This window comes from Myodes glareolus, chromosome 22, assembly GCF_982192425.1.
Source record: "Myodes glareolus chromosome 22, mMyoGla1.1, whole genome shotgun sequence".
Lineage (NCBI taxonomy): Eukaryota > Metazoa > Chordata > Mammalia > Rodentia > Cricetidae > Myodes > Myodes glareolus.
In genome coordinates, this window is record NC_142047.1 from 11,514,080 (window position 1) to 11,534,622 (window position 20,543).

A 20,543-nucleotide genomic window follows, 5' to 3' on the forward strand; every position below is an offset into this window, starting at 1 on the left:
AGAGGGACTGGGTGTGTGATTCACTGGTGAAGGCCTGGCTACCTACCACGTGTGAGTCCCTGGGTTCCATCCCCAGTGCCAGAATGAATCAATGAATGAGTACATAAATAATTTAAACAGTAGTGCATAAAGTCAATGTTTGATCCTTTTCTTCCAAGTTGTGGGCAGCTGGGGTGTGCAGGTAGGGGCTGTGGGCAGCTGGGGTGTGCAGGTAAGGGCTGTGGGCAGCTGGGGTGCGCAGGTAGGGGTTGTGGGCAGCTGGAGTATGCAGGTAGGGGTTGTGGGGCAGCTGGTGTGTGCAGGTAGGGGTTGTGGGCAGCTGGGCTGCGCAGGTAGGGGTGTGGACAGCTGGGGTGCGCAGGTAGGGGTTGTGGGCAGCTGGGGTGTGCAGGTAGGGGTTGTGGGCAGCTGGAGTATGCAGGTAGGGATTGTGGGCATCTGGGGTGTGCAGGTAGGGGTTTGTGGGCAGCTGGGGTGTGCAGGTAGGGGTTGTAAGAAGTTGGGGTGTGCAGATAAGGGTTGTGGGCAGCTGGGGTGCACAGGTAGGGGCTGTGGGAAGCTGGTGTGTGCAGGTAGGGGTTGTAAGAAACTGGGGTGTGCAGGTAGGGCTTGTAAGAAGCTGGGGTGCACAAGTAGGGGTTGTAAGACACTGGGGTGCACAGGTAGGGGTTGTGGGCAGCTCTGGAGGAAAGCAGTTGTGCCTGCCTTTGGGATAGCACTGGCACTATGGAAGCCTGCCCTGCCATAGCCACTTCCCCTGGCTATCAGCAGGGGTGTGGTTCTGAATGTGGGTGTTTGGGAACCTCCCTTTAAGGAAGACACTTTTACGGTAACTGTGCAATGTCTGCCCCACTTTTAGAATACGGCCTGAACCCAGCTGCACCCACCATCCTGCTTAGTTCGCCCCTCTTTTGTATGGCCAGCCCAGCATCTTGATTCTGACCTTCAGCCCACACAACCACTCCCACAGTCTGTTACCCCACGAATAACCAGAGGGTACCTGTGAGCATCCGAGTCTGGTCTGTCTGGACACTGCACTGCTCAAGAACCCTCTTTGGCTCTCAGGATCCAGAACCCAAGTTTACTCGGTGGCCCTCAAGACTTAGCCCACTCCGCCCCCTCCATGTCTGTCTCCTCACCCCTCTTTCCCATCCCTGAAACACCCCTGCCTCAGAGCCTTCCCTCTCTCACTTCTTTCGAGTTTGTTTCCTTCTAACCGAGACCTTGCCTAACAAGTTTGTTTTCTGGATCAGGATCCTACTGTGTCTAGTCTGGACCCAGCTGCCCTTGAAATCATACATGTTTGCCTGTCTCTGCCTCCAGAGTGAGGTGTGTGCCAACACACCTGGCTATAAAGTCACCGCTTTGGGGGATGAAGTGAAGCTCGGTGGCAGAGCACTGGCCTGGGGTGCACACACAGGGCACACAGGGCACAGAAGGGCGGAATGGCTCGAATTCCTCATTCCTCACCCCCTGCCCCTTCCCAGCTGCTTCCTGGAGGCTCCACAGTGTGCAGTTTACTCAATCATCTCACTTCTTATTTGTCACCCCCTGGACTTGAACAGCGACACAGAAGTGTCCGTCCCGCCCCACATGGATGCTGCTTTCCCAGCCTCTCCCAGGCTCAGCCCTGAAGGGCCACCCTGACCCTCCCCACATCCTTGCCTGAGTGGCACCCGAGGCTTGGGGACACTTACACAGCTATTGACATGTTGGCCGCAGACAGGGGACTCACTTCTGCTACCTCCTTGGCTTTCTGTAGTGCCAGTTTCTGGTTGGCTGCCTCCTCCTCTTCTTGTTCATCCTAGGAAGCAAATGGGATTCCTGTGCACAAGAACAGGCCTGGGGCTCACTTCCCACCTTGCTGCCAGCCGGGGCAAAATCTGCAGTACTGAGAAACAAGTTCGGCCTGGACCTTAACCAGTTGGAACTAAGGCCCCCAGTCATACTGGGTGGTGAAATGTACCCCTTGTGTACGGGCTGGCTCTCTAGCCCATTAACCCTTTGTATCCTCACTGGTCGGAAACTTGAGATCTCTCTGGCTCAGCACTCCCCACTGCTGGAATAATAGGCATGTGTGACCATGCCTGGCTCCTCCTACCGTCTTTTCCCCAACTTCTTTTCTGGTGCTGGGGAAGGACCCTGAGGCTTTGCAGCAGCTGGAACCGAGCTGTCAGGAGCTGCACCCCTAGTCCTGAGCCTGTGGGTGTTCTGTGCTTTTCAGGTTGTTTAAATGCTCTGAACCGCGCCCTTAAACATCAGGTAGCCCCAAAGGCAGAGCCACAGCTTATACAACTGTCAACAGTGGGGGGGGGCAGCTGGGGTCCATAAGGTCTATCGTCAGCCTGTGGGAAGATGGGGAGAGGGGCGAGCTCTATGCTTAAGTCCATGGCCTAGATGGACCATCAAAGCCTGGATGTGCTGGCGCACGCCTTTAATCGCAGCACTCAGGAGGCAGAGACTGGAAGATTGCTATGAGCTCAAGACCAGCCTGGTCTACAGAGCGAGTTCTAGAGCAGTCAGAGTTATAAAGTGAGACCCTGTCTCAAGGGAAAAAATATATATAGAGAGAGACCCACCAAGACTAGGAGCCCTGGGGTAAGGCTACAGGGTGGCTACCTCTACCTTCTGAGTTCTTCTGGGACCAGGAGTAATCTCCACCTTAAAATCTGTCAGTGACAAGGAGGTGGGGTGTCTCCTCTCCAGGCACCATGCCTAGCATAGCTTAGAACCAAGTCCTGGAAGCATCTGCCTCAACAACACTGAAAAAGCAGGTTCCCAGGCCCCTGGCAACACCTGCAGACCCAGGGCTGCCTCCCAGAATCTGCATTTTCGGCAAGTTCCCAGGAGGGCATGGAACAATTCAGGGTTAAGCATCTTGTGTGCAGTGGAGAAGACCACACGTTTCAGATTCAGACAGCAGGGTTCAAATCCCAGCCTTTCCACTTATTGCCGTGTGACCTTCAGCAGGTCTCTTAGTTTCTCTGTGTCTTCTCTTCATCACCCGAACTTCGAAGACTCTGACTCACCCCGCTGCACTTTTCTCAGCACCATCTGGTAAACTGTGGTTTTACAAATGTGTCTGATTCCTGGCCTGTCTCCACAGCCTGGATTCCTGCACCAAGAGGCCAGGCATCTTAGTGTCATGCACTGCTACAACCCTGGCTTCTAGGCCAGGGCTGTGCTCACTGCAGGCGCTCAGTATGTGATTGCTGGCTAAGGGATGGCCTGCATAAACAGGGGCTCCAGGTGCCTTCCTTTGCTTGAGGATAACACCTGTGTGAAACATGTACAACAGAAAGGGAAGATGGGGTGTGTAGGGGAATGGCCACCTTCACTTTGGAGTGTAGCTGGCCTGTCTTCCCATGCTAGCCTCCTGTATCTTGGATGAGCACTCGGCTGGATCGACCTGTGGTGACACATGCCAGCCAGTTCCATAGTGGCTGAACTCTTGGCTTCACGCCTGGGGTGGGAGACTTATGCTCTTCCCCGATGGAGGTGGGGCCAGGAAATCCTCCCTCCCTCCCTCCTGCCAGGGTCAACAGATGGAGGGTTGGCAGTCCTACCTCTGTAGCCCCAGTGTCTGAGTTCTGAGGCAATGGGGATGAGACCGTGAAGCTGAAACTAGGGGAATTCCAGGGCTACCAGGAAGAGCCTGCCTGTAAGCGCTGTGTGGTTTTTAATTTTGCCGAGTCAGCTATGACCACAAAGAAGATGCCTCTGTCCTGACACCAAGGTGGAGGCCCCACCAACCATCACCCCTGGGGTCTCTTCCCCCAGGTGAAAGCACCCGTCTCTGAGCACACAGCCTCCATGCATCACCTTGTCCAGTTTCCTTTGTGTAGTGTGTATCCTGGCAGCCCTGTTCACAGGCTAGCCCACCACAGGCCATGAGATGCATTGCTGAAAGCAGTACTACCTCCCCTGTCTCCTATGCTGCCTTGAGGGGCACATGATACCCCAGATAACTCACTGTCACTGAGTATGAATGAAGACCTGGGCTTCATCTCACCCAGGTGGCTCTTCTTCCCACTTTGACATTCTCCCTGTCCCATCTCTTTTCCTCTGTCCTTTGCAGGGTTGCAAGGTTCTGTCTTTGCTCTCCCAGTTCCTAGTGTATGGCACATGCATCTACCCTCCCTGGCCTCAGTTTTCCCACTCCCACTGTGGAGTGAGGATATATGTCTATGTCTGTGTGCGCACACACACACACACACACACACACACACACACTTTTGGGGGGAAAGGAAGACAGGCTCTTGTTATGTAGCACAGATTGGTCTTAAACTTGCAATCCTCCTGCCTTAGTGCTGTGCTCACAGGCATGCGCCACCATGCTGGCTGCACAATGCTTTATGTAGTGGCCATAGCCGTCATACCATCTTGGACAAGGGATTTTGCCTTTCTGACTCTCCAAAGGGAGACTGGAGTAGTGTGTGGCACCCAAACACCATAGTTCTTTACTGTTGTCTCTTGGAAGGCCAGCCTGCAGGAAATTCATCTGGCCAGCCCCTCAACACCTGGTCACAGGTGGTAAATATGCCCTCAGCCCCATTCTCTGTCCTCCCAGGCAGCCGACCTGTGAGCATCCTGTCTCTTGGCCTCCCATCAGCTGTCCCTAGCAGGCTCCATATGGAAGCCAGAGGGAAGGCGCAGTGGGAAGTATATTCCTGGACACTATATCTGAGCCTTGCCATGGTTCTGCATTTCCCGAGGTCCAGCTCTATCTGTGGCCTCATCAAGTCACTTTTTGGCCCGCCCTCTGCTTGGTAGTGGTGCCCATTACCCTGGAACTCCTTATTCCTCAAGTCCTTGGGTGTAGCTGACTATCTGTCCTCAGTAGACACCTTGCTATCCGCTTTCCCTTCTGGGCTGTAAACTGGCTTGATCCGGGATGGCATGGCTCCAGAAGAAGCACCCAGTGCTCCATCCCCAGCAAGAGCCCTGACCCCGTCCATCCATCCCCACATCCTTCCACCCCCTGCTGTCATGATCTGCCCTGAGCAGGTGGTTACTGTGTCCTCCACCTTGGTGAGCTCTTGGGCATTGGGCAGGTTGTTCACTGCGATATCCAAGAACACATTCAGCAGGGTGTCTGCATGTCAAGTCAGGGAAAGCAGCTGATGGGAGCACTGCCCAGAGCCTGGGTATCTAGGTTCCTACTCCAATGCCCACACCCAGTCTGTCCCTGGTCCCCAGGAAAGATACAGTTCCTGAAGAGGGTGAGGACGATGAAGTAGATGGAGAACACCATGCCGCCTTGCACACACCCCGAGACTTGATCCCATCATACATGACCTCTTTCTAATCCTCGCCCGTCAGAATCTGAAAGACAGGGACAGACACACAGCCAAGCCCCTCTCAGCCAGCAGCTCGTTGGAGTCACAGCTGCAGCCATGATCCATCAGCCCAAGGTCTTCATTGACCTCATGTGAACTCCCATCTCTGTGCCTGTAACTGGGGGTTCCCAATCTGGCGTGGGAAATAGGGGACTTGGGTGTCTCATGGCTTGCTGTAATCCTGTCTTTGATGTGACACAAGGGTTTGCTCTGGGCTGCACGGGTCAGAGCACAGGCTCAGCTTCCAGTGAGTTGGTATTTGGTAATTTAGCAAGACCCTGTCTCAAATAAACAGACAGAAAAACAATAATTTTAAATGGCAGGAGTCCTGGGGTTGTTGCTCAGTGGCAGAGTTCTTGCCTAGCTATCTGACATGGTTAATGAACCTGTGAGCTGTATGATGTGAGATTCCTGCTAGTGTAAGAAGAAAGAAAGAGAGAGTGAGAGAGGTCTGGGGATGCAGCTCAGTAATAGAATACTTGCCTAGCATGTATAAACCCTGGTGTTTTTTTTCCCCTTTTCAAGACAGGGTTTCTCTGTGTAGCTCTGGCTATCCTGGAACTCACTTTGCGGACCAGGCCGGCCTCGAACTCACAGAGATCCACCTGCCTCTGCCTCATGAGTGCTGGGATTAAAGGTATGTGCTACCACTGCCTGGCCGAAACCTGGGGTTCTAGCCCCAGGATTGCATAGACCAGGCATGTGACACAAGCCTGTCATCCCAGCGCTGGGGAGGTGGAGGCACAAAGATGAGGAATTTAAGGCCAGCCTTAGCTCTATAGCTAGCATGAGGCTAGCCTGGGCCACATGAGACCCTGTCACAAAAAGGGTAATTTATGGAGCAAGATTCCACTGTGGACATTTTGGGGTTCAGCCTTGTGAGGTGAGGGAGCTAAGGTGTGTACCCACCCAAGACTGCTCCTGTGGCAATGTACAAAGGCAGGTCACACACTGGGAGCGAACAGCTGGAGCAAAAGGTGGCAGTCCCTCTGATGAGCATGGAGGAGAAGACACGGGATACCAGGCTTTCTCGTGTGTGTGTGTTGGAGGTAGGGTTTTGTGTAGCTAGCTGCCTTCAAACTTCCCAAATAAGTAAGGATGACTTTGAACACGTGATCCTCTTGCTTCCCCCACGTCAGTGCTGGGATGACAGGCATGTGCCACCGTATCTGGCTCCAAAAAGATACTTGAGCAGTGCTCAAATGCTTGAAAAAATCGAGGGTGTGATGTGAGTTCATATAAGTTTGGCACAGAAAGACAGATTGACCTAGCGGATGGACTAGCTGATTAGAGACCAGGGAGGGAAGTGGAGAAGCCCCCACGAAGAGCAGTGGGGAGAGAGGGACAATGGTGCCATGGCCTCTTATGTACAGCCGTGATGCTCTGGGCTGTATGATGTGCTGAGCCCCAGGGCCATGTACACGGTGTCAACATTCTGCCATGCCATAATTCCCACCCTACGTAGATAATCATCCCATAGTCTTTAAAAAGTTTTCTCCCTCTCTTTGAAGAAAAACACATAATTATGTGTATGTGGTGTGTGTCTGTGTGTGGGTTTGTACACAAATGGAGATGTCCTCAGAGGCCAGAAGAGGGTGTCAGATTCCTTGGAGCTGGACTTACAGGTGGTTGTGAGTCACTGACATGGGTGCTGGGAACTGAACTCGGGCCCTCTGAGAGTACATGCTATTAATGGCTCCTTCCTTCCTTCCTTCCTTCCTTCCTTCCTTCCTTCCTTCCTTCCTTCCTTCCTTTTTCCTTTGAGAGCCTAGGCCATCTTCAAATTTAAGTTACACTTATGTATTTTTTAGTGTCTGTGTGTGTGTGTGTGTGTGTGTGTGCACTTGTGTGCACACTCACGCATATGTCACAGTGCTAGTGTGGAGGTCAGAAGACAACATGTGGAAGTCAGTTCTCTCCTTCCACCACATGAGTCCCAGAGATCAAACCCAACTTGTCAGACTTGGAAACAAACACCTTTGCCTACTGAGGCATCTCATCCATCTTTTAATTTTTGAGTCGGGGGTCTCACTGAATAGACCAGGCTGGCCTCAAATTGTAGGCCACATCTTCTATACAATCCTTTTCTCTCCCAAAGAAAAAATTAAATTTGAATAAACCTACAGATTTCTGATCAGCCAGTCCCCAAGCTTTAGTGTAGGTGTCCCAAGAAGATGCAAGCCTCCTTATCCTGGAAAATGTGGAGACACTTGCTTCCAAGACAGGCAGATGCATTAACCAGGTCTTTCCCTTTTTGTTTCGGGCGGGGCCTCACAGCCTGGCCTTGAAACGGAGCTCCTCCAGTCTCAGCCTCAGAGTACTGGGATTACTACCCCAGGTTCTCTTTCCTTTTCGGTTTTCCTTTCCACTCCTCTCCTTCCCCGACTCCTTTCTGTTTTCAGCAGTGTTTTATGTAGCCCAGACTGACTCCAAGTTCATTATGAACTGAAAATGACGATCTCCTACTTCCTCTTGCCCCAAGTCCTGGGGTGATAGTCTAGTGTGCATCATGCCCAGCCAGCTTTACTGGCAGACCCTGGAGGGATGGTTTTGCCCTGGGGAAGCCAATTCCTAGAGATGGGGAAGAAATGGCCATTGCTCTGATATAGAACAGCTTACCCTGACAGCTGTCAGAGTCACGACTGCAGGGGCAGATGCTCCGCTTTACTTGCTCCTTCTCACGAAAACCAGAAGCAAGGCTCTTCGGTACCCCAAGTACCCCTGGTACCGTCCTCTGTGGTTCTGTAGGGCATCCTATACTCTCTTGGGATGTACAAGTGACAAGCTATCTTCTCCTCTGTGTGTGCATGTGTGTGTGTGCACGTATGTATGTCTGTATTTGGGTTGGAATCCAGGGCCTCATGTGCTAAATAAATGCTCTAACACTGAGCTACATCTCCAGCAACAATAAAAACAAGCATTCCAAAACAGTCAGAAAAGGGAAGAAATGAAGGAATTCAGGGATGCTCCAGCTTGCCCTGTGGTTAGGGGCCCGCATCGGGCTGAGAAAGTTCATACCTGAAACACAGTCATTATTGCTGCTGGGAAAGTGTCGAAGTTGGTGGGAGGAGTCCCCTCATCAAAATTAAACCTGTGGACAGCAAGGACATTCTGTGTTAGTCCTTCCACTCTGAACAGTTTCTGGTTTCCATAGTAATGTGTAGAGTATCTGTTCCTCAGGAAGATAATACTGTATTTCGTACCCAGAAGCTCACTGCCCTACATGACCATTCGTGTCCTGAGGGCAAGTCACAGGATGAGGTCAGCTTGAAGAAGCCGGGTGGTGGTGGGTGTGTCACGGAAGCTGAGCAGGAGTCCTGGGTGGGATGTCCAGGTGTCAGGCAGTACTTACTGGCCACCAAATAGCTGCATCCCCAAGAGGGCAAAGACAACGATGAACAGGAAAAGGAGGAACAACAGACTTATGATGGACTTCATGAAGTTGAAGAGGGAGACAACCAGGTTTCTGAGAGATGCCCAGTACCTGCCGACAGAAGCCAAGGTAGGGATCAGAGCAGGGTATGCACGCTAGGCAGGGTGCCCTCCTCATCCCCTCATCAGAGTGCTAAGAAACCTCAAAACTTACTTTGTGACTTTGAAAATACGCAGTAACATGAGAGCTCATAACACGCTGATTCCAAAGGATGTGCCAGGTTTTATGACAGCCCAGATGACTTCAAAGATGCTCCCAATGATGACCTGCAACAGAGAATCTAGTCTCAAGGTCGCGGTTGACCTCAAAACTCCCACCCATTTCCAGGGCCTGAACCAGGTCCACCCCTCAGGGCACATTGTGGTCTCTATGGGGGAAGTCTCCACAGGTTAGGGTTAGGCTTATAGGAAGCCTGTGAGGCTGGTAAGAGGTAGGGCCTGGCTGGAGGATCACCAGGGGTCAAAACCCCTCCTCCTTTAGGTTGTTTCTGTCAGGTTTTGTTTGTATGTTTTGTTTTTGAGACAGGGTTTTTCTGCATAGCCCTGGCTCTCTTGGAGCTCACTCCGTAGACCAGGCTGTCCTCCAACCCAGAGATCTCCCTCTGCCTCCAAGCGCTGGGATTAAAAGTGCGCACCAGCGTGCCTGGGCATCTGTCAGGTATTTTGTCACAGAGACTAACAGATGGTGGCCCAAATTCATCTTTTCCCTCTATGTTTCTATTTATTAAAAGCTCACATAGGTCTGATATCCCAGCACTTGGAGGCTGAGGCAGGAGGATCACTGGAAGTTGGAGGCCAGCCTTGGCTACAAAGAAACACTGTTTCAATCTCTCTCTCTCTCTCTCTCTCTCTCTCTCTCTCTCTCTCTCTCTCTCTCACACACACACACACACACACACACACACACACACACACACACACACATTCTCCCCCCACACTCACATAACTCATACACTCTCTCACTCACACTCTCCCCCACACTCACACACACTTTCTCTCTCACACAGATGCACACTCACACTCACACACACACACACTCTCACACTCTTTCACTCTCTCTCTCTCTCTCACACACACACACACACACGCATTCCCTCTCTCTCACACACACAGCCATGAAGCACACACTATAAAATTAACCCTCCGGGTACACGGAGGCATCCACAAGAGCCTATTGTCTGCCCAGGCCGCCCTGCAGCCTCAGAGATGCCCCATGCATCTATCCCCTCCTGAGCCACGGTGCTGAGGATCTTTGACTGCTTCCTGTCTGGGGTCTGCCTTCTTGGCCACTTCACAGAAATGAAATTAGGTGATACGTAACCTTTGATGTCTGGTTTTCTTCAAGTTCTCTGTCTCTATTTAATTTATATTTATTTATTTTAAATTATTTATTGTTATTGTGGATATGATTGGGTGTGTTGCCACAATATGAACAGAGGACAGTTTGCAGGAGTTGGTTCTCTTCTTGTACCATGTGGGTCCTGGGAGTTGAACTCAGGTTAGCAGGCTTGGCAGCAAGCACCTTTACCCACTGAGCCATCTTACTGGCCCAAGCTTTTTTTTTTAAAGTATCATGTAGTCCAAGCCTGCCTTGAATTCATTGTGTAGCCCAAGCTTGAACTATGAGTCCTTTGTTCTATGAAGAACAAACTAATCTTGAACGATATAGCTCAGACTGGTCTTGAACTCTTGATATTAAAGTAGACAGAATCTCTACCTCACAAGAGCTGGGATTAAAGTGTCTGCTACCATGGCTGGCCTTGAGTTTTTGGAGATAAGGTTTCTCTGTGTAGCCCTGGCTGTCCTGGAGCTTGCTCTGTAGACCAGGCTGGTCTTGAACTCGGAGATTCACTTGCCTCTGCTTCCCCAGTGCTGGGATTGAAGGTATGCACCACCACTACCTGACTGCCTTGAGTTTTCCATTCTTTCCATGCTCACCGCAGAACTGCTGGGTTCTCCACTTCTACTAAGACAACTTAACTGTCCCTACCTACGGTGACAGCAGCTGTGTGTCCTCGGTGCCCCCTCCTTCCTCCCCACCTCATGTCCAGAGGTGGCGCCAGCCTCCTGATTCCACCACTGGACAGCCGAGGCTACCCTCAGGTCTAGGGCTGAAGGCATGACCCGCACACGGCTCCTTCCACTTTCATATGAAGTCCCTGGGTATCAGCTACCACCAGTAAGATCCCGAAGGAGAGCCTGAGAGAATGCGGTACTCACCCCACAGTCAAAGCAATTGAAGGAAGAGTGGAAGTAAGGCCGCGTCCTGAGCCCGTACATTTTTATAAACATTTTGGACATAAAGAGTCCTAAGAAAATGAATTCTGCATAGTCTGGAAGGAAAAGGAAGAGCAATGGGTTAGGCCATGGGGAAGGCCCCAAGCCTCTACTCTTTCTCCTGTGTCTCCCGGGCACGCAGGGAGGTAGAGACGATACTCTGTGTAACATGGCCAAGGATAGCTATGCAAGGATTCTTTCCCATGGGCTTCAGTTTCTCATAGTTTTTGTCCTGGTTTGATGAGGAAAGCTGGGTGTAGGATATTGCTATGGACTTAGTTTTGTGTTGACTGATGGATCCCTGTGTGCCTTATTACATTGACTACGTGACTAGCTGGGTTTCGGGTATCGCCATACATGTGTGGAACACCTGTTTAAACTAGATATTGAGAGGCGGAGGCTTTGGATCAGCAATAGAAAGCCGGCCTAGAAGCCTCCAATAAATCAGCGGGGGTATGGCTCAGTGGTAGAGCACTAACCTACCATGTATAAAGCCTTGGTTCCATTCCAGCACTGCAATAAACAAATAGAGGGGCAAGCAGAAGAGGAGGTGGAAAGAAAGGACAGACTGGGGATTTAGAGCAGTTCCCACAGACCTCAGAATTACGACTCCAGAGCTAATTCTGCTTGACGATTGCCAAAGTTTGCATGCCTGTGCTCCTCTATGGAAATATGTAATAATTTTTTTTGAGACAGGATCTCACTATGTAGTTTTGGCATTCCTATTTAGACCAGACTGACCCCATGCTCAGAGACCTGCATGCCTCTGCCTCCCCAAATGTTGGGATTGAAGGCGTGCACCACCACACCTGGTCTCTAAAATTGGTGCTGAATGGTGATCAACCCCCTAGGGAGCAGCTCCCACGGGGTATGAAGCTATTAGAACAGTGTGCAGAGGCTGAAGGGGCATCAGGTCCTAGAGTCCTGTCAACAGCACTCCATGTGCCATGGCGGGTCTGATGTGGGAGCTCGTCTTCTGGCCTCTCATGGGGACATGGTAGTCCCCCTTTCCAGAGGACACAGCACTGACGGCACAGAACAGCTATCCAGTGACAACCAAGTCTCCCCGAATTCTTCCCAGGCTCCAGGAATTCAAGAAAAGAACTGTCTGTTGATGTTAAATCGCCCAGCCTCTGGTGTTTTGTTATGGTAGTGTGGATTGGCTAAGAGGATCATCAAGAGCCCTAGCTAGGCCCCGCTTTAAAGAGGTGGTTTGAATAGATTACCAAAAACCCCTCATTGTGATTTCTGGTGCTAACTTCCCTTGATTTGTAGGGTTCTCTAAAACTCCTTGTTTTCAGGAGAAACCCCTGAGCAGCTAGAGAAGCAGATCTGCCTATAATAGTTGGTCCCTCTGAGATCCAGCAGGGGGCGCTCTAAGAGGACATCTCTGAGCGGCTTGCTCCCTAGTTACCATGGAAACAAGGGAGCTAGTGACAGGCAACATTGGAGAGGCCAGGAGAATCTCAGGATGGTCAGACCCACCCTCTACAGAGAGATCCTGAGACCCAGACACACATGTCATTGATCCCAAGGGTGCTCACTTGCTCTGGTCTGGATTTCTCTGAAACTGTGCTACATCTTAAGAGTCACACCGTTTCATTCTTTGTTCCTTACAGAACACCTTAGGACTGAAAACCTCTGCTCAATGGACGACAGCCTGAACCTGCTTGGGGGTAGGACTTCCATCAGACACAGTCTGGACTTAGGAACAGAAATCCTGGATTCATCCTTACAAGCTGTGTGGCCTGGGAAAAGGTCCTTCGCCTCTCTGTCTCTTTTTTCATTAGCTGGAAAGGACAGTCCCCTTGGGGTGTCCTGTGGGGCCAGACAGCAGACCTGGGGACCACGATGGTTCAAAAAAGCAGTCCCTTAGACTAGAATTTAGGCCTTTCTAGGTCAGAGGCATGACCATCCCTTAGTGCTGTCCTAGGCTACTTCTGAGCAAAGGAAGGACACAGGTCAGAAGGCTAACAGCTCCAGGAGGAGGTAGCCAGTAGGCACAAAGATTTAGCAGTTCTCGAGCGGCCTCAAGGGGAGAGCCAGGCCATCCATATCCCTGTCAGGCCCACACTCTCTTCTGTTGATTATCCTTCGAGTTTGCTCAATCCTGGGGGCTCCCACCTTCCAGTGCCCATGCCCAGTTTAGAAAATCCTGACATGGGTAGAGTCCAGAGGACAAAACCTTGAGGGTCCTAGCATCCTCTGAGGAACTAAGGCAGGCTCACATTTGTTCTACAGGGCCCATCCCAGGCAGAAGGGAGGCAAAAGGAGCAGGCAGAGAAGGAGAGGAGAGTGAACAAGGAAGGAGGTAGGGGCCAGGGGCCTAGAATTCCCCATGGTGGGGTTGTGGTCGTGGCTCAGTGGTAGAGCCCCTGCCTACTGTGTGTTAATTCTAATGCTAGAACTGCGAAGAAGAGGGAGGGAACAGAGGGGCAGAGGTGTATGCTGCAGTGCAAGACAGCAGAGGGGGTCACTGTCTACAGGCCAGCAGAGGGGCAGAGGGGGTCACTGTCTACAGGACAGCAGAGGGGGTCACTGTCTACAGGACAGCGGAGGGGGTCACTGTCTACAGGACAGCAGTGGGGCAGAGGGGGTCACTGTCTACAGGACAGCAGTGGGGCAGAGGGGGTCACTGTCTACAGGACAGCAGAGGGGGTCACTGTCTACAAGACAGCAGAGGGGCAGAGGGGGTCACTGTCTACAGGACAGCAGAGGGGGTCACTGTCTACAGGACAGCAGAGGGGCAGAGGGGTCGCTAGAAAGACACTTTGTGGTTTTAAGGCTTCCGACTTGAAAGCGCACATCCCATGGACATTCTGAGCAATGCCACCGTCTCTGTGCATCTCTTCTGGTCACTGCCTCTTACCTCCTCCATCTGTACTTCATCTATATTCCTGTATCTCACTTAAAAACAGTAGCTGTGGATTCTCAGACTGTGAGAAAGACGGGCTGGGCAAGCCTGACTGTGTTCTGTGTCCCTTTCAATGGTTCATGTCACAGAAGGCTGCACTATAGAGTGGGAACACTAAGAACCAGATTGGGGCCTTAAAAGCTGGGGCTTAGTGGGAGGTGCTTAGGACGCTGACAGTGTGCCTTGTTGTCCATCTGTCTTACTCTGAGTCTGTCTGTCTTTGCATTCATATCTTTCTCTGCCAGTCTCTCTTTTCTTTTTTGTTTTTACTACTTGGTACTTTGTGCATGTGTGTGTGTGCCTGCGCATGCGTGTAAGTGTGTGTGTGTGTGTGTGTGTGTGTGTGTGTGTGTGTGTGTGTACATGCCCATGCCGCAGTGCTCCTGTGAAGTCAGAGGTTTTGTGGGAATCCTTTCTCTTTCTACCAGGTAAGTTCTGGAAGTCAGCTCAGGTTTCCAGGCTTGACACCCGAGTCTTTACCACTGAGCCATCTACCCAGGTCCTGTCTTTCTCTCTTTTGGATGTCTGTTCGTCTGTGTGTCTTGGCTTGGTTTCCTGGCTGCAGGTGTAAGAAGAGGCTCTGGCACACACACTCCTTCCGTCCCATGTCACTCACCTTGAGCTTCTGCCCAGAACTAAGCCAAAGCAGGTGGCATCACGCCCTTGACCCTGCCAAACTACGAGCTAACGAACCCTTTGTCTTTGCTCAGCCTCGGGTACTATGTTATAACTACAACTGCATTAATGGAACAGCATCGGCTCACCTCAGGCTATGGGCCCTGCTCGACCTGGCCTGATAGGGACACCAATTCCTTCTGCTTCCGTTGGCTTCTGCTCCAGGACCTCTGCACTTGCTCTTTCCCCTCTCTCAACCTCTCTCCCACGCAGCAACCCCAGAACCTCCCTTTCACTTCCTTTATGTCTGTGTTCAGAATTTTTGTTCAGGGAGACCTTAGCTGTTCACCTGACCCTAGCTGTTCCCTGCCACCTTCCCTTTTCTCTTCCCTCCTTCTGTGTTTCAGACAGTCTCACTGTGTAGGCCAGGCTGGCCTCCCACTCCTGATCCTCCCGCCCAAGTGCTGAGACAGCAAGGTGTTTCAGGATGCCTGGTCTTGCTTGCTTTCCTTCTTAGACTTGGTGGGGGGCTTGTCTCTCACTAGCCAGCAGCAGGGATTTGCCATATTCTCAGTGTGTATGACCACTGTGCATGGCACAGAGCAGGTGTCCTGTGTTTGCTAGGTACCTGGTAAATAAATACTTGCCTACTGACTGTGAGGTGCTCCTCTGACCAGCTCAGCCTGGTTGTCTTACTGAATCCTCAACAGCTCCCCACAGGTACTGGTTCTGCTTCCACGGATTGACCCCAACACAGTCCCGAAACACCGAGACAAAATGCACCTATATGTTGTGGAATATTACTTTAAGATGTGTTGTATTCTTTTATGTGGCATTTGTTTAATCTGTAAGGCTATGTTATTTGTCTAAAACATTTGATTGGTCTAATAAAGAGCTGAACAGTCAATAACTAGGCAGGAGAGGGATGGGTGGGGCTGCCAGGCAGAGAGAATAAATACGAGGAGGAATCCAGGGTAGAGGAGGAGGACACCAGGGGCCAGCCACACAGCCAGCCACTCTGTCAGCCATGGAGGAAGAAGGGGAGAAAGGCATACAGAATAAAGAAAGGTAAAAAGCCCAGAGGCAAAATGCAAAAGAAGAGAAATGGAATAATTTAAGTTAGAAAAGCTGGCTAGAAACAAGCCACGCTAAGGCCAGGCATTCAAAAGTATTTATTTATTTATTTGGCAGTTGGGTGGCGGGTTCCCAAAGAATAAAAAACAAACAAACAAGCAAACAAACAAACCCAACTACATCTATACCCAACATTTACAGACATTTTTCTTGTCATTCCTTAGCAATACACAACTGCCTAAGGCACTAGGCTACTGTGAGTCAGAAGACCCCACGGGAGGTGGTGTGAAGGCTGTCCAGATATACTGGGTCATTCTGTAGGGCTCTGGGTGTTTGCTGATTCTGGTGTCTGTAGGTTCCTGAAACCAAGCACCCAGATGCCACTGGATTACTTCACCATCATCACCTTCATTTAATAGTCAAGGAAACTGAGTCATTGTAGAGGTACAGGGCTAAGAGGAGTTGGAGATGGGACATGCACCCATGTTTGATTTAAAATGTGACTAGGATAAACCACCTGTGGCAGAAGCAAGAGGATCAGGAGTTCAAGGTCATCCTTGGCTAGTTTGAGACTAGTCTGGTCTACGTGAGCAATGAGCCCATCTGAAAAACAAACATGTGTTTAATCCCAGCACTCTGGAGGCAGAGGCAGGCAGATCTCTGTGAGCTTGAGGCCAGTCTGGTTTACAGAGTGAGTTCCAGGACAGGCTCCAAAGCTACAGAAACACCTTGCCTTAAAAAAACCAAAAAAACCAATCAACAAACCAAACAAACAAACAAAAACAAGATTTCATCTCAAAGTGGATTCTCTCTCTCTCTCTCTCTCTCTTGTCTGAGAGATAGCCCTGGCTGTCTTCAAACAATAGCCTTCCTGTCTCAGTCTCATGTGATGGTTAGTTTTAATGTCAATTTTTCACAAATTAGAATCGTTTGAGTGGGAAGCCTTGTCTGAGGAATGGTCTTGTTTTATCTGGTATGGGAAGACTATGCAGCAGCCCAAAGGGCAATGACAAATGACAAGGCAGAGGAGGTTGTCTGGGTCTCTCTCACAGGAGTCAATCTCTCCTTCATTTGCTAATCCTTCCCTGGTATCAGGACCAGCCTTTCCAGGCTTCTGTCACTGAGGACATGTGATTCTCCAGGAACTTTTTCAGGTTTTTGGTACCAGATAGGGACTTCCAAGGCACCCAAGCCTGGAGATGGAGGAACTACTGTGTCTCTGGGTTTTGCAGTGTGGAGAGCAAGCCAGTAACCAGTGTTCCTCCATGGTGTCTGTTTCAGTTCCTGCTTTGAACTTGTGCCCTTGACTTCCCTCAGGGGTGGGGTATAAAGAATAAGCTAAGATCAACCCTTTTGGTCATAGTGTTTGCCAGAGCAAGAGCAAGTGAGCCAGCAGTGCCTCCAATGCTGGGCTCCAGCTGTGCGTCACAGGCCCTGGTCTGCAGTGGATTCTTCCTGCTAAAATCCCAGGCTAGCAACCTGAATCCTCTGTCTCCACCCATCACCCTCCCTTAGACCCCTCCAAAGGGCAACTGTGACTCTGGGATGCCATCCCTGGACCCCAGGGTGAAAGGACCTAACCTGCTTTTGAGATCCACTCCATGTATCCATTGAGCTCACATTCAATCTGCTGTTGTCTCCTGAGCTTCAGAAAAGCCCTCCGGTTCTCCACACACACCCTTTCTTTTGCAAACTCCTTTCAGGATCACAAGGAAGCTAGAGGTTGGTGGTGATAGGGTTTGATCGGTAAACACCCGTCGACCATGGGCAGAGCCCTGGGATCCCCCCTGCAGCACAACATAAACCTGGCATAGGAGCACATGCCTGTTATCCCAGCCCTCAGAAGATGGAGGCAGGAGAATCACAAACAGAAGGTCGTCATTCTGGACTACAGGAGACCCTGTCTTAAAACCAGAAAACACTCTCTTGACTCCCCCCAAAAGACAGATTCTGTTGTTAGGAAAACTTTCAGAAGCCATGTGTGTTTGGGGATGTGGTGAAGGCAGTGGTTCTCAACATGGAAGTCAGCCCTCTAGGAGGGCGTCCTAATCTTTCAGTGTGTACACAGTTCCTGATGTCCCCATACATCTGAGCTCAAAGCTAAGCCAACTAGTGCTGCCACACACCAATTCTCTCTCTCAGAACACTCCTGCTAAACCCTTCCAGTCTGCTTGCTGTCAGCAGCAATCCTTGTGGCTCTGCTTCTTCCTGTTTGGCTCACATGGCAGCCATCTTGTGAGTATCAGGTGGTCATTTTGAGACATCAACTATCTGTCAGCAAAAGTCTTGGATAAGGAAGTCAGAGCGGAAACCTGGAGGAACCAGGGGTTGCTACTGGCAGCATTGGGCTGCATCACGTGCTCCCACAATTCTTTGCTGAGAAATATGAAGTCTATTTATAATTAAGTTTTTTTTTAAAGTAAAGTAATTTTGGGGATTTGGGGGACATTTGTGTTAGAATGCATTTAACATACTTATTTACAATTTTTATTTACATGTGTGTGTGTACCAAACTTGTGCAGGTACCTTTGGAGTCTAGAAGAAGGTGTCAGATCCCCTACAGCTGGAGTTACAGGTGGTTACAAGCTGCCCTATGTGGATATCAGGAACTGAACTCGGGTCCTCTGCAATAGCAGTAATCACTGTTTTCTGTTTCAGATGTGCTTGCGCGTTTTGCCTGCAGGTATTTGTGAGCATCAGGTATGTGTCTGGCGCCAGAGGAGGTCAGAGTAGGGCATCAGACCCCTGGGAACCAAGCCCATGCCCTCAACTGTTGAATTATCTCTCCAGCCCCAAACGTTTTTTGAGACAGGGGTTCACTATGACCTTGAACGCCCAGAGATGCACTTGCTTTCGCCTCTGGAGCACTGGGATCAAGGACGTGCATCAACATGACCAGCCTATCTGTAAGCATGCTTGACTGCTGGGCTATCTCTTCAGTCCCAAGGAAAATGCATGTTTGATTCTGTGTATATATATATATATATATATATATATATATGTGTGTGTGTGTGTGTGTGTGTGTGTGTGTGTGTGTGTGTGTGTAGGTCATTGTTTTGTTTTTATGAAACAGTGTCTCACTCTGTAACCCAACTTGGCCTGGGATGACTATGAAGTATATCTGTGGCGATTCTCCTGTCTCTACTTCCTGAGTACTGGGATTACATGTGTGAGTCACTACCCATAGCTTGTTATTTATTTTATTTTTTTAAAGAATTATTTATTTTTGTGTGTGGGTGTTTTGCTTGCATGTATGTCTGTGTACTATGTATATGGTTGGTACCCTGAGGTCAAAAAAAGTTGCTGGATTCCCGGGAACTAGAGTTATAGATGGTTGTTAATGGTCATCTGGGTTCACTTAAGTCCTTTGGAAGAGCAGCCAGTGTTCTCAAACACCAAGCCACCTCTCCAGCTCCCCAAAGTATTGGATATATATATATATATATATATATATATATATATATATATATATATATATATATATATATACCAACAGATAAGAAAACCCCATAAGGGCTTCCTCATTGATCAATCCCTAGCAGTACACAATCTATGCAGTGGGCTTGCTAAGGAAACCAGGAAAGAAGTGTATTCATTAGGAGGAGTGGGATGGAGGGTGGAGGTAGCAGGGACTTACCCAGATAGCACACCCAGCATAAGGTTCAGCATAAAGAAGGAGCCGATGATGATGAGGGGGATGAAGTACAACCAGTTCCAAGTGTTCCCTGAGGCATCGTTGCTCTGCAGAGTGCAAAGAGAGAAGCCATGTGAGATAGGAGTCAGGCCCAGGTGGGACTGAGGGGGGGCAATAGGGTTAGCTTCACATCGCCTGTGATTGACTTGTGGAATCCTGGCACTCTGGAAGCCAAGTGGAGGATAAAGTTTAGATGGTGGGGAATATCATCAAGGTACCACCAGGGGACAAAGCTCTCTCATGTCACACACAGTTCTCAAGGCATCTGGGAGCCAAGGTGATGCCGAAGAGGATTTTGGACCTGAGTCTGAAATGAGAAGGACACACACACACACCACTGAAATGTAGAAAGGAATGAATCCCTGGATCCTACACTTGTCTTTACACAGTCACCATTTCCCCTTAGAGGAAGCATATGGCTACAGTCTCATGGTCTGGTAAATTCAGAGCCACAAGCCTGTTCCTCAAGTTTATCTCCTTTACTCCCTGGAATGTGATGAGCATCACATGACAGAAAATATCTCTAGGAAGCAGGAGTCCACAGAGAGAATACTTTTGAAGTGGAGAACAGAAAACTGAAAGAGAATGAGAGGAAAAGAATATGAAACAGAAAATGAAGAGGATAGAGAAAGAAGGGGGAAGGGATGAGAGGAAAAAGGGAGAGCTGGTTGCAGGGAATGACTGGTATGAGCACTAAGTGAGCATTTACTATGTGCCTGTTCTCCTCTAAACAGATCACTTATATAATTCACTTGCATCCTCTTCACAAAGCACTGTATAACCACCATGTGCTCTTTCACAACTGGAATGAAGGCTGAGAAAGACAACCAACCAGCCCAGAGTCACAGAGTGCCAGATGTGGGTTTTGAATGTCCAAATCTGTGTGTCCTGGAGAAGATTCTCCTACAGTCTAGGGATAGTGGATCCTTCCAGTGATTGATCACCTGTGGCACTTGGAAAACGTGGGTTCTTCTGAAGGCCGGGAGAGGATCTGTTTCCCATCTTTCTCCAGGCATCTGATATTTCTCTGGCCGTCCTGGTCACTCACCTCCAACTCTGCCTTCATCTTAACATGGCCTGCTTCCTGTGTGTGTCTGTGACTCTATTTATCATTTCCATAAAGGCATCAGTCATACTGGTTTAGGGACATCTACTGACCCCAACATAATAAATTACATATGCAGTGACTATTTCCAAA

At 49.9% G+C, this 20,543-nt stretch overlaps 1 protein-coding gene across 1 annotated transcript in view; it reads right to left on the reverse strand.

Annotated features, from left to right (window-relative positions):
* Nucleotides 1-11,253, reverse strand: part of LOC148118413 (voltage-dependent P/Q-type calcium channel subunit alpha-1A-like) — a 55,253-nt gene extending 44,000 nt beyond the window's left edge. The window contains 9 exon segments of the mRNA XM_087900627.1: nucleotides 1,698-1,804; nucleotides 5,028-5,095; nucleotides 5,209-5,268; nucleotides 5,271-5,325; nucleotides 8,358-8,430; nucleotides 8,692-8,823; nucleotides 8,926-9,038; nucleotides 10,992-11,104; nucleotides 11,187-11,253. Coding sequence (XP_087756753.1) covers nucleotides 1,698-1,804; nucleotides 5,028-5,095; nucleotides 5,209-5,268; nucleotides 5,271-5,325; nucleotides 8,358-8,430; nucleotides 8,692-8,823; nucleotides 8,926-9,038; nucleotides 10,992-11,104; nucleotides 11,187-11,253 — 788 coding nt within the window.
* Between the last annotated feature and the right edge of the window lie 9,290 nt (nucleotides 11,254-20,543).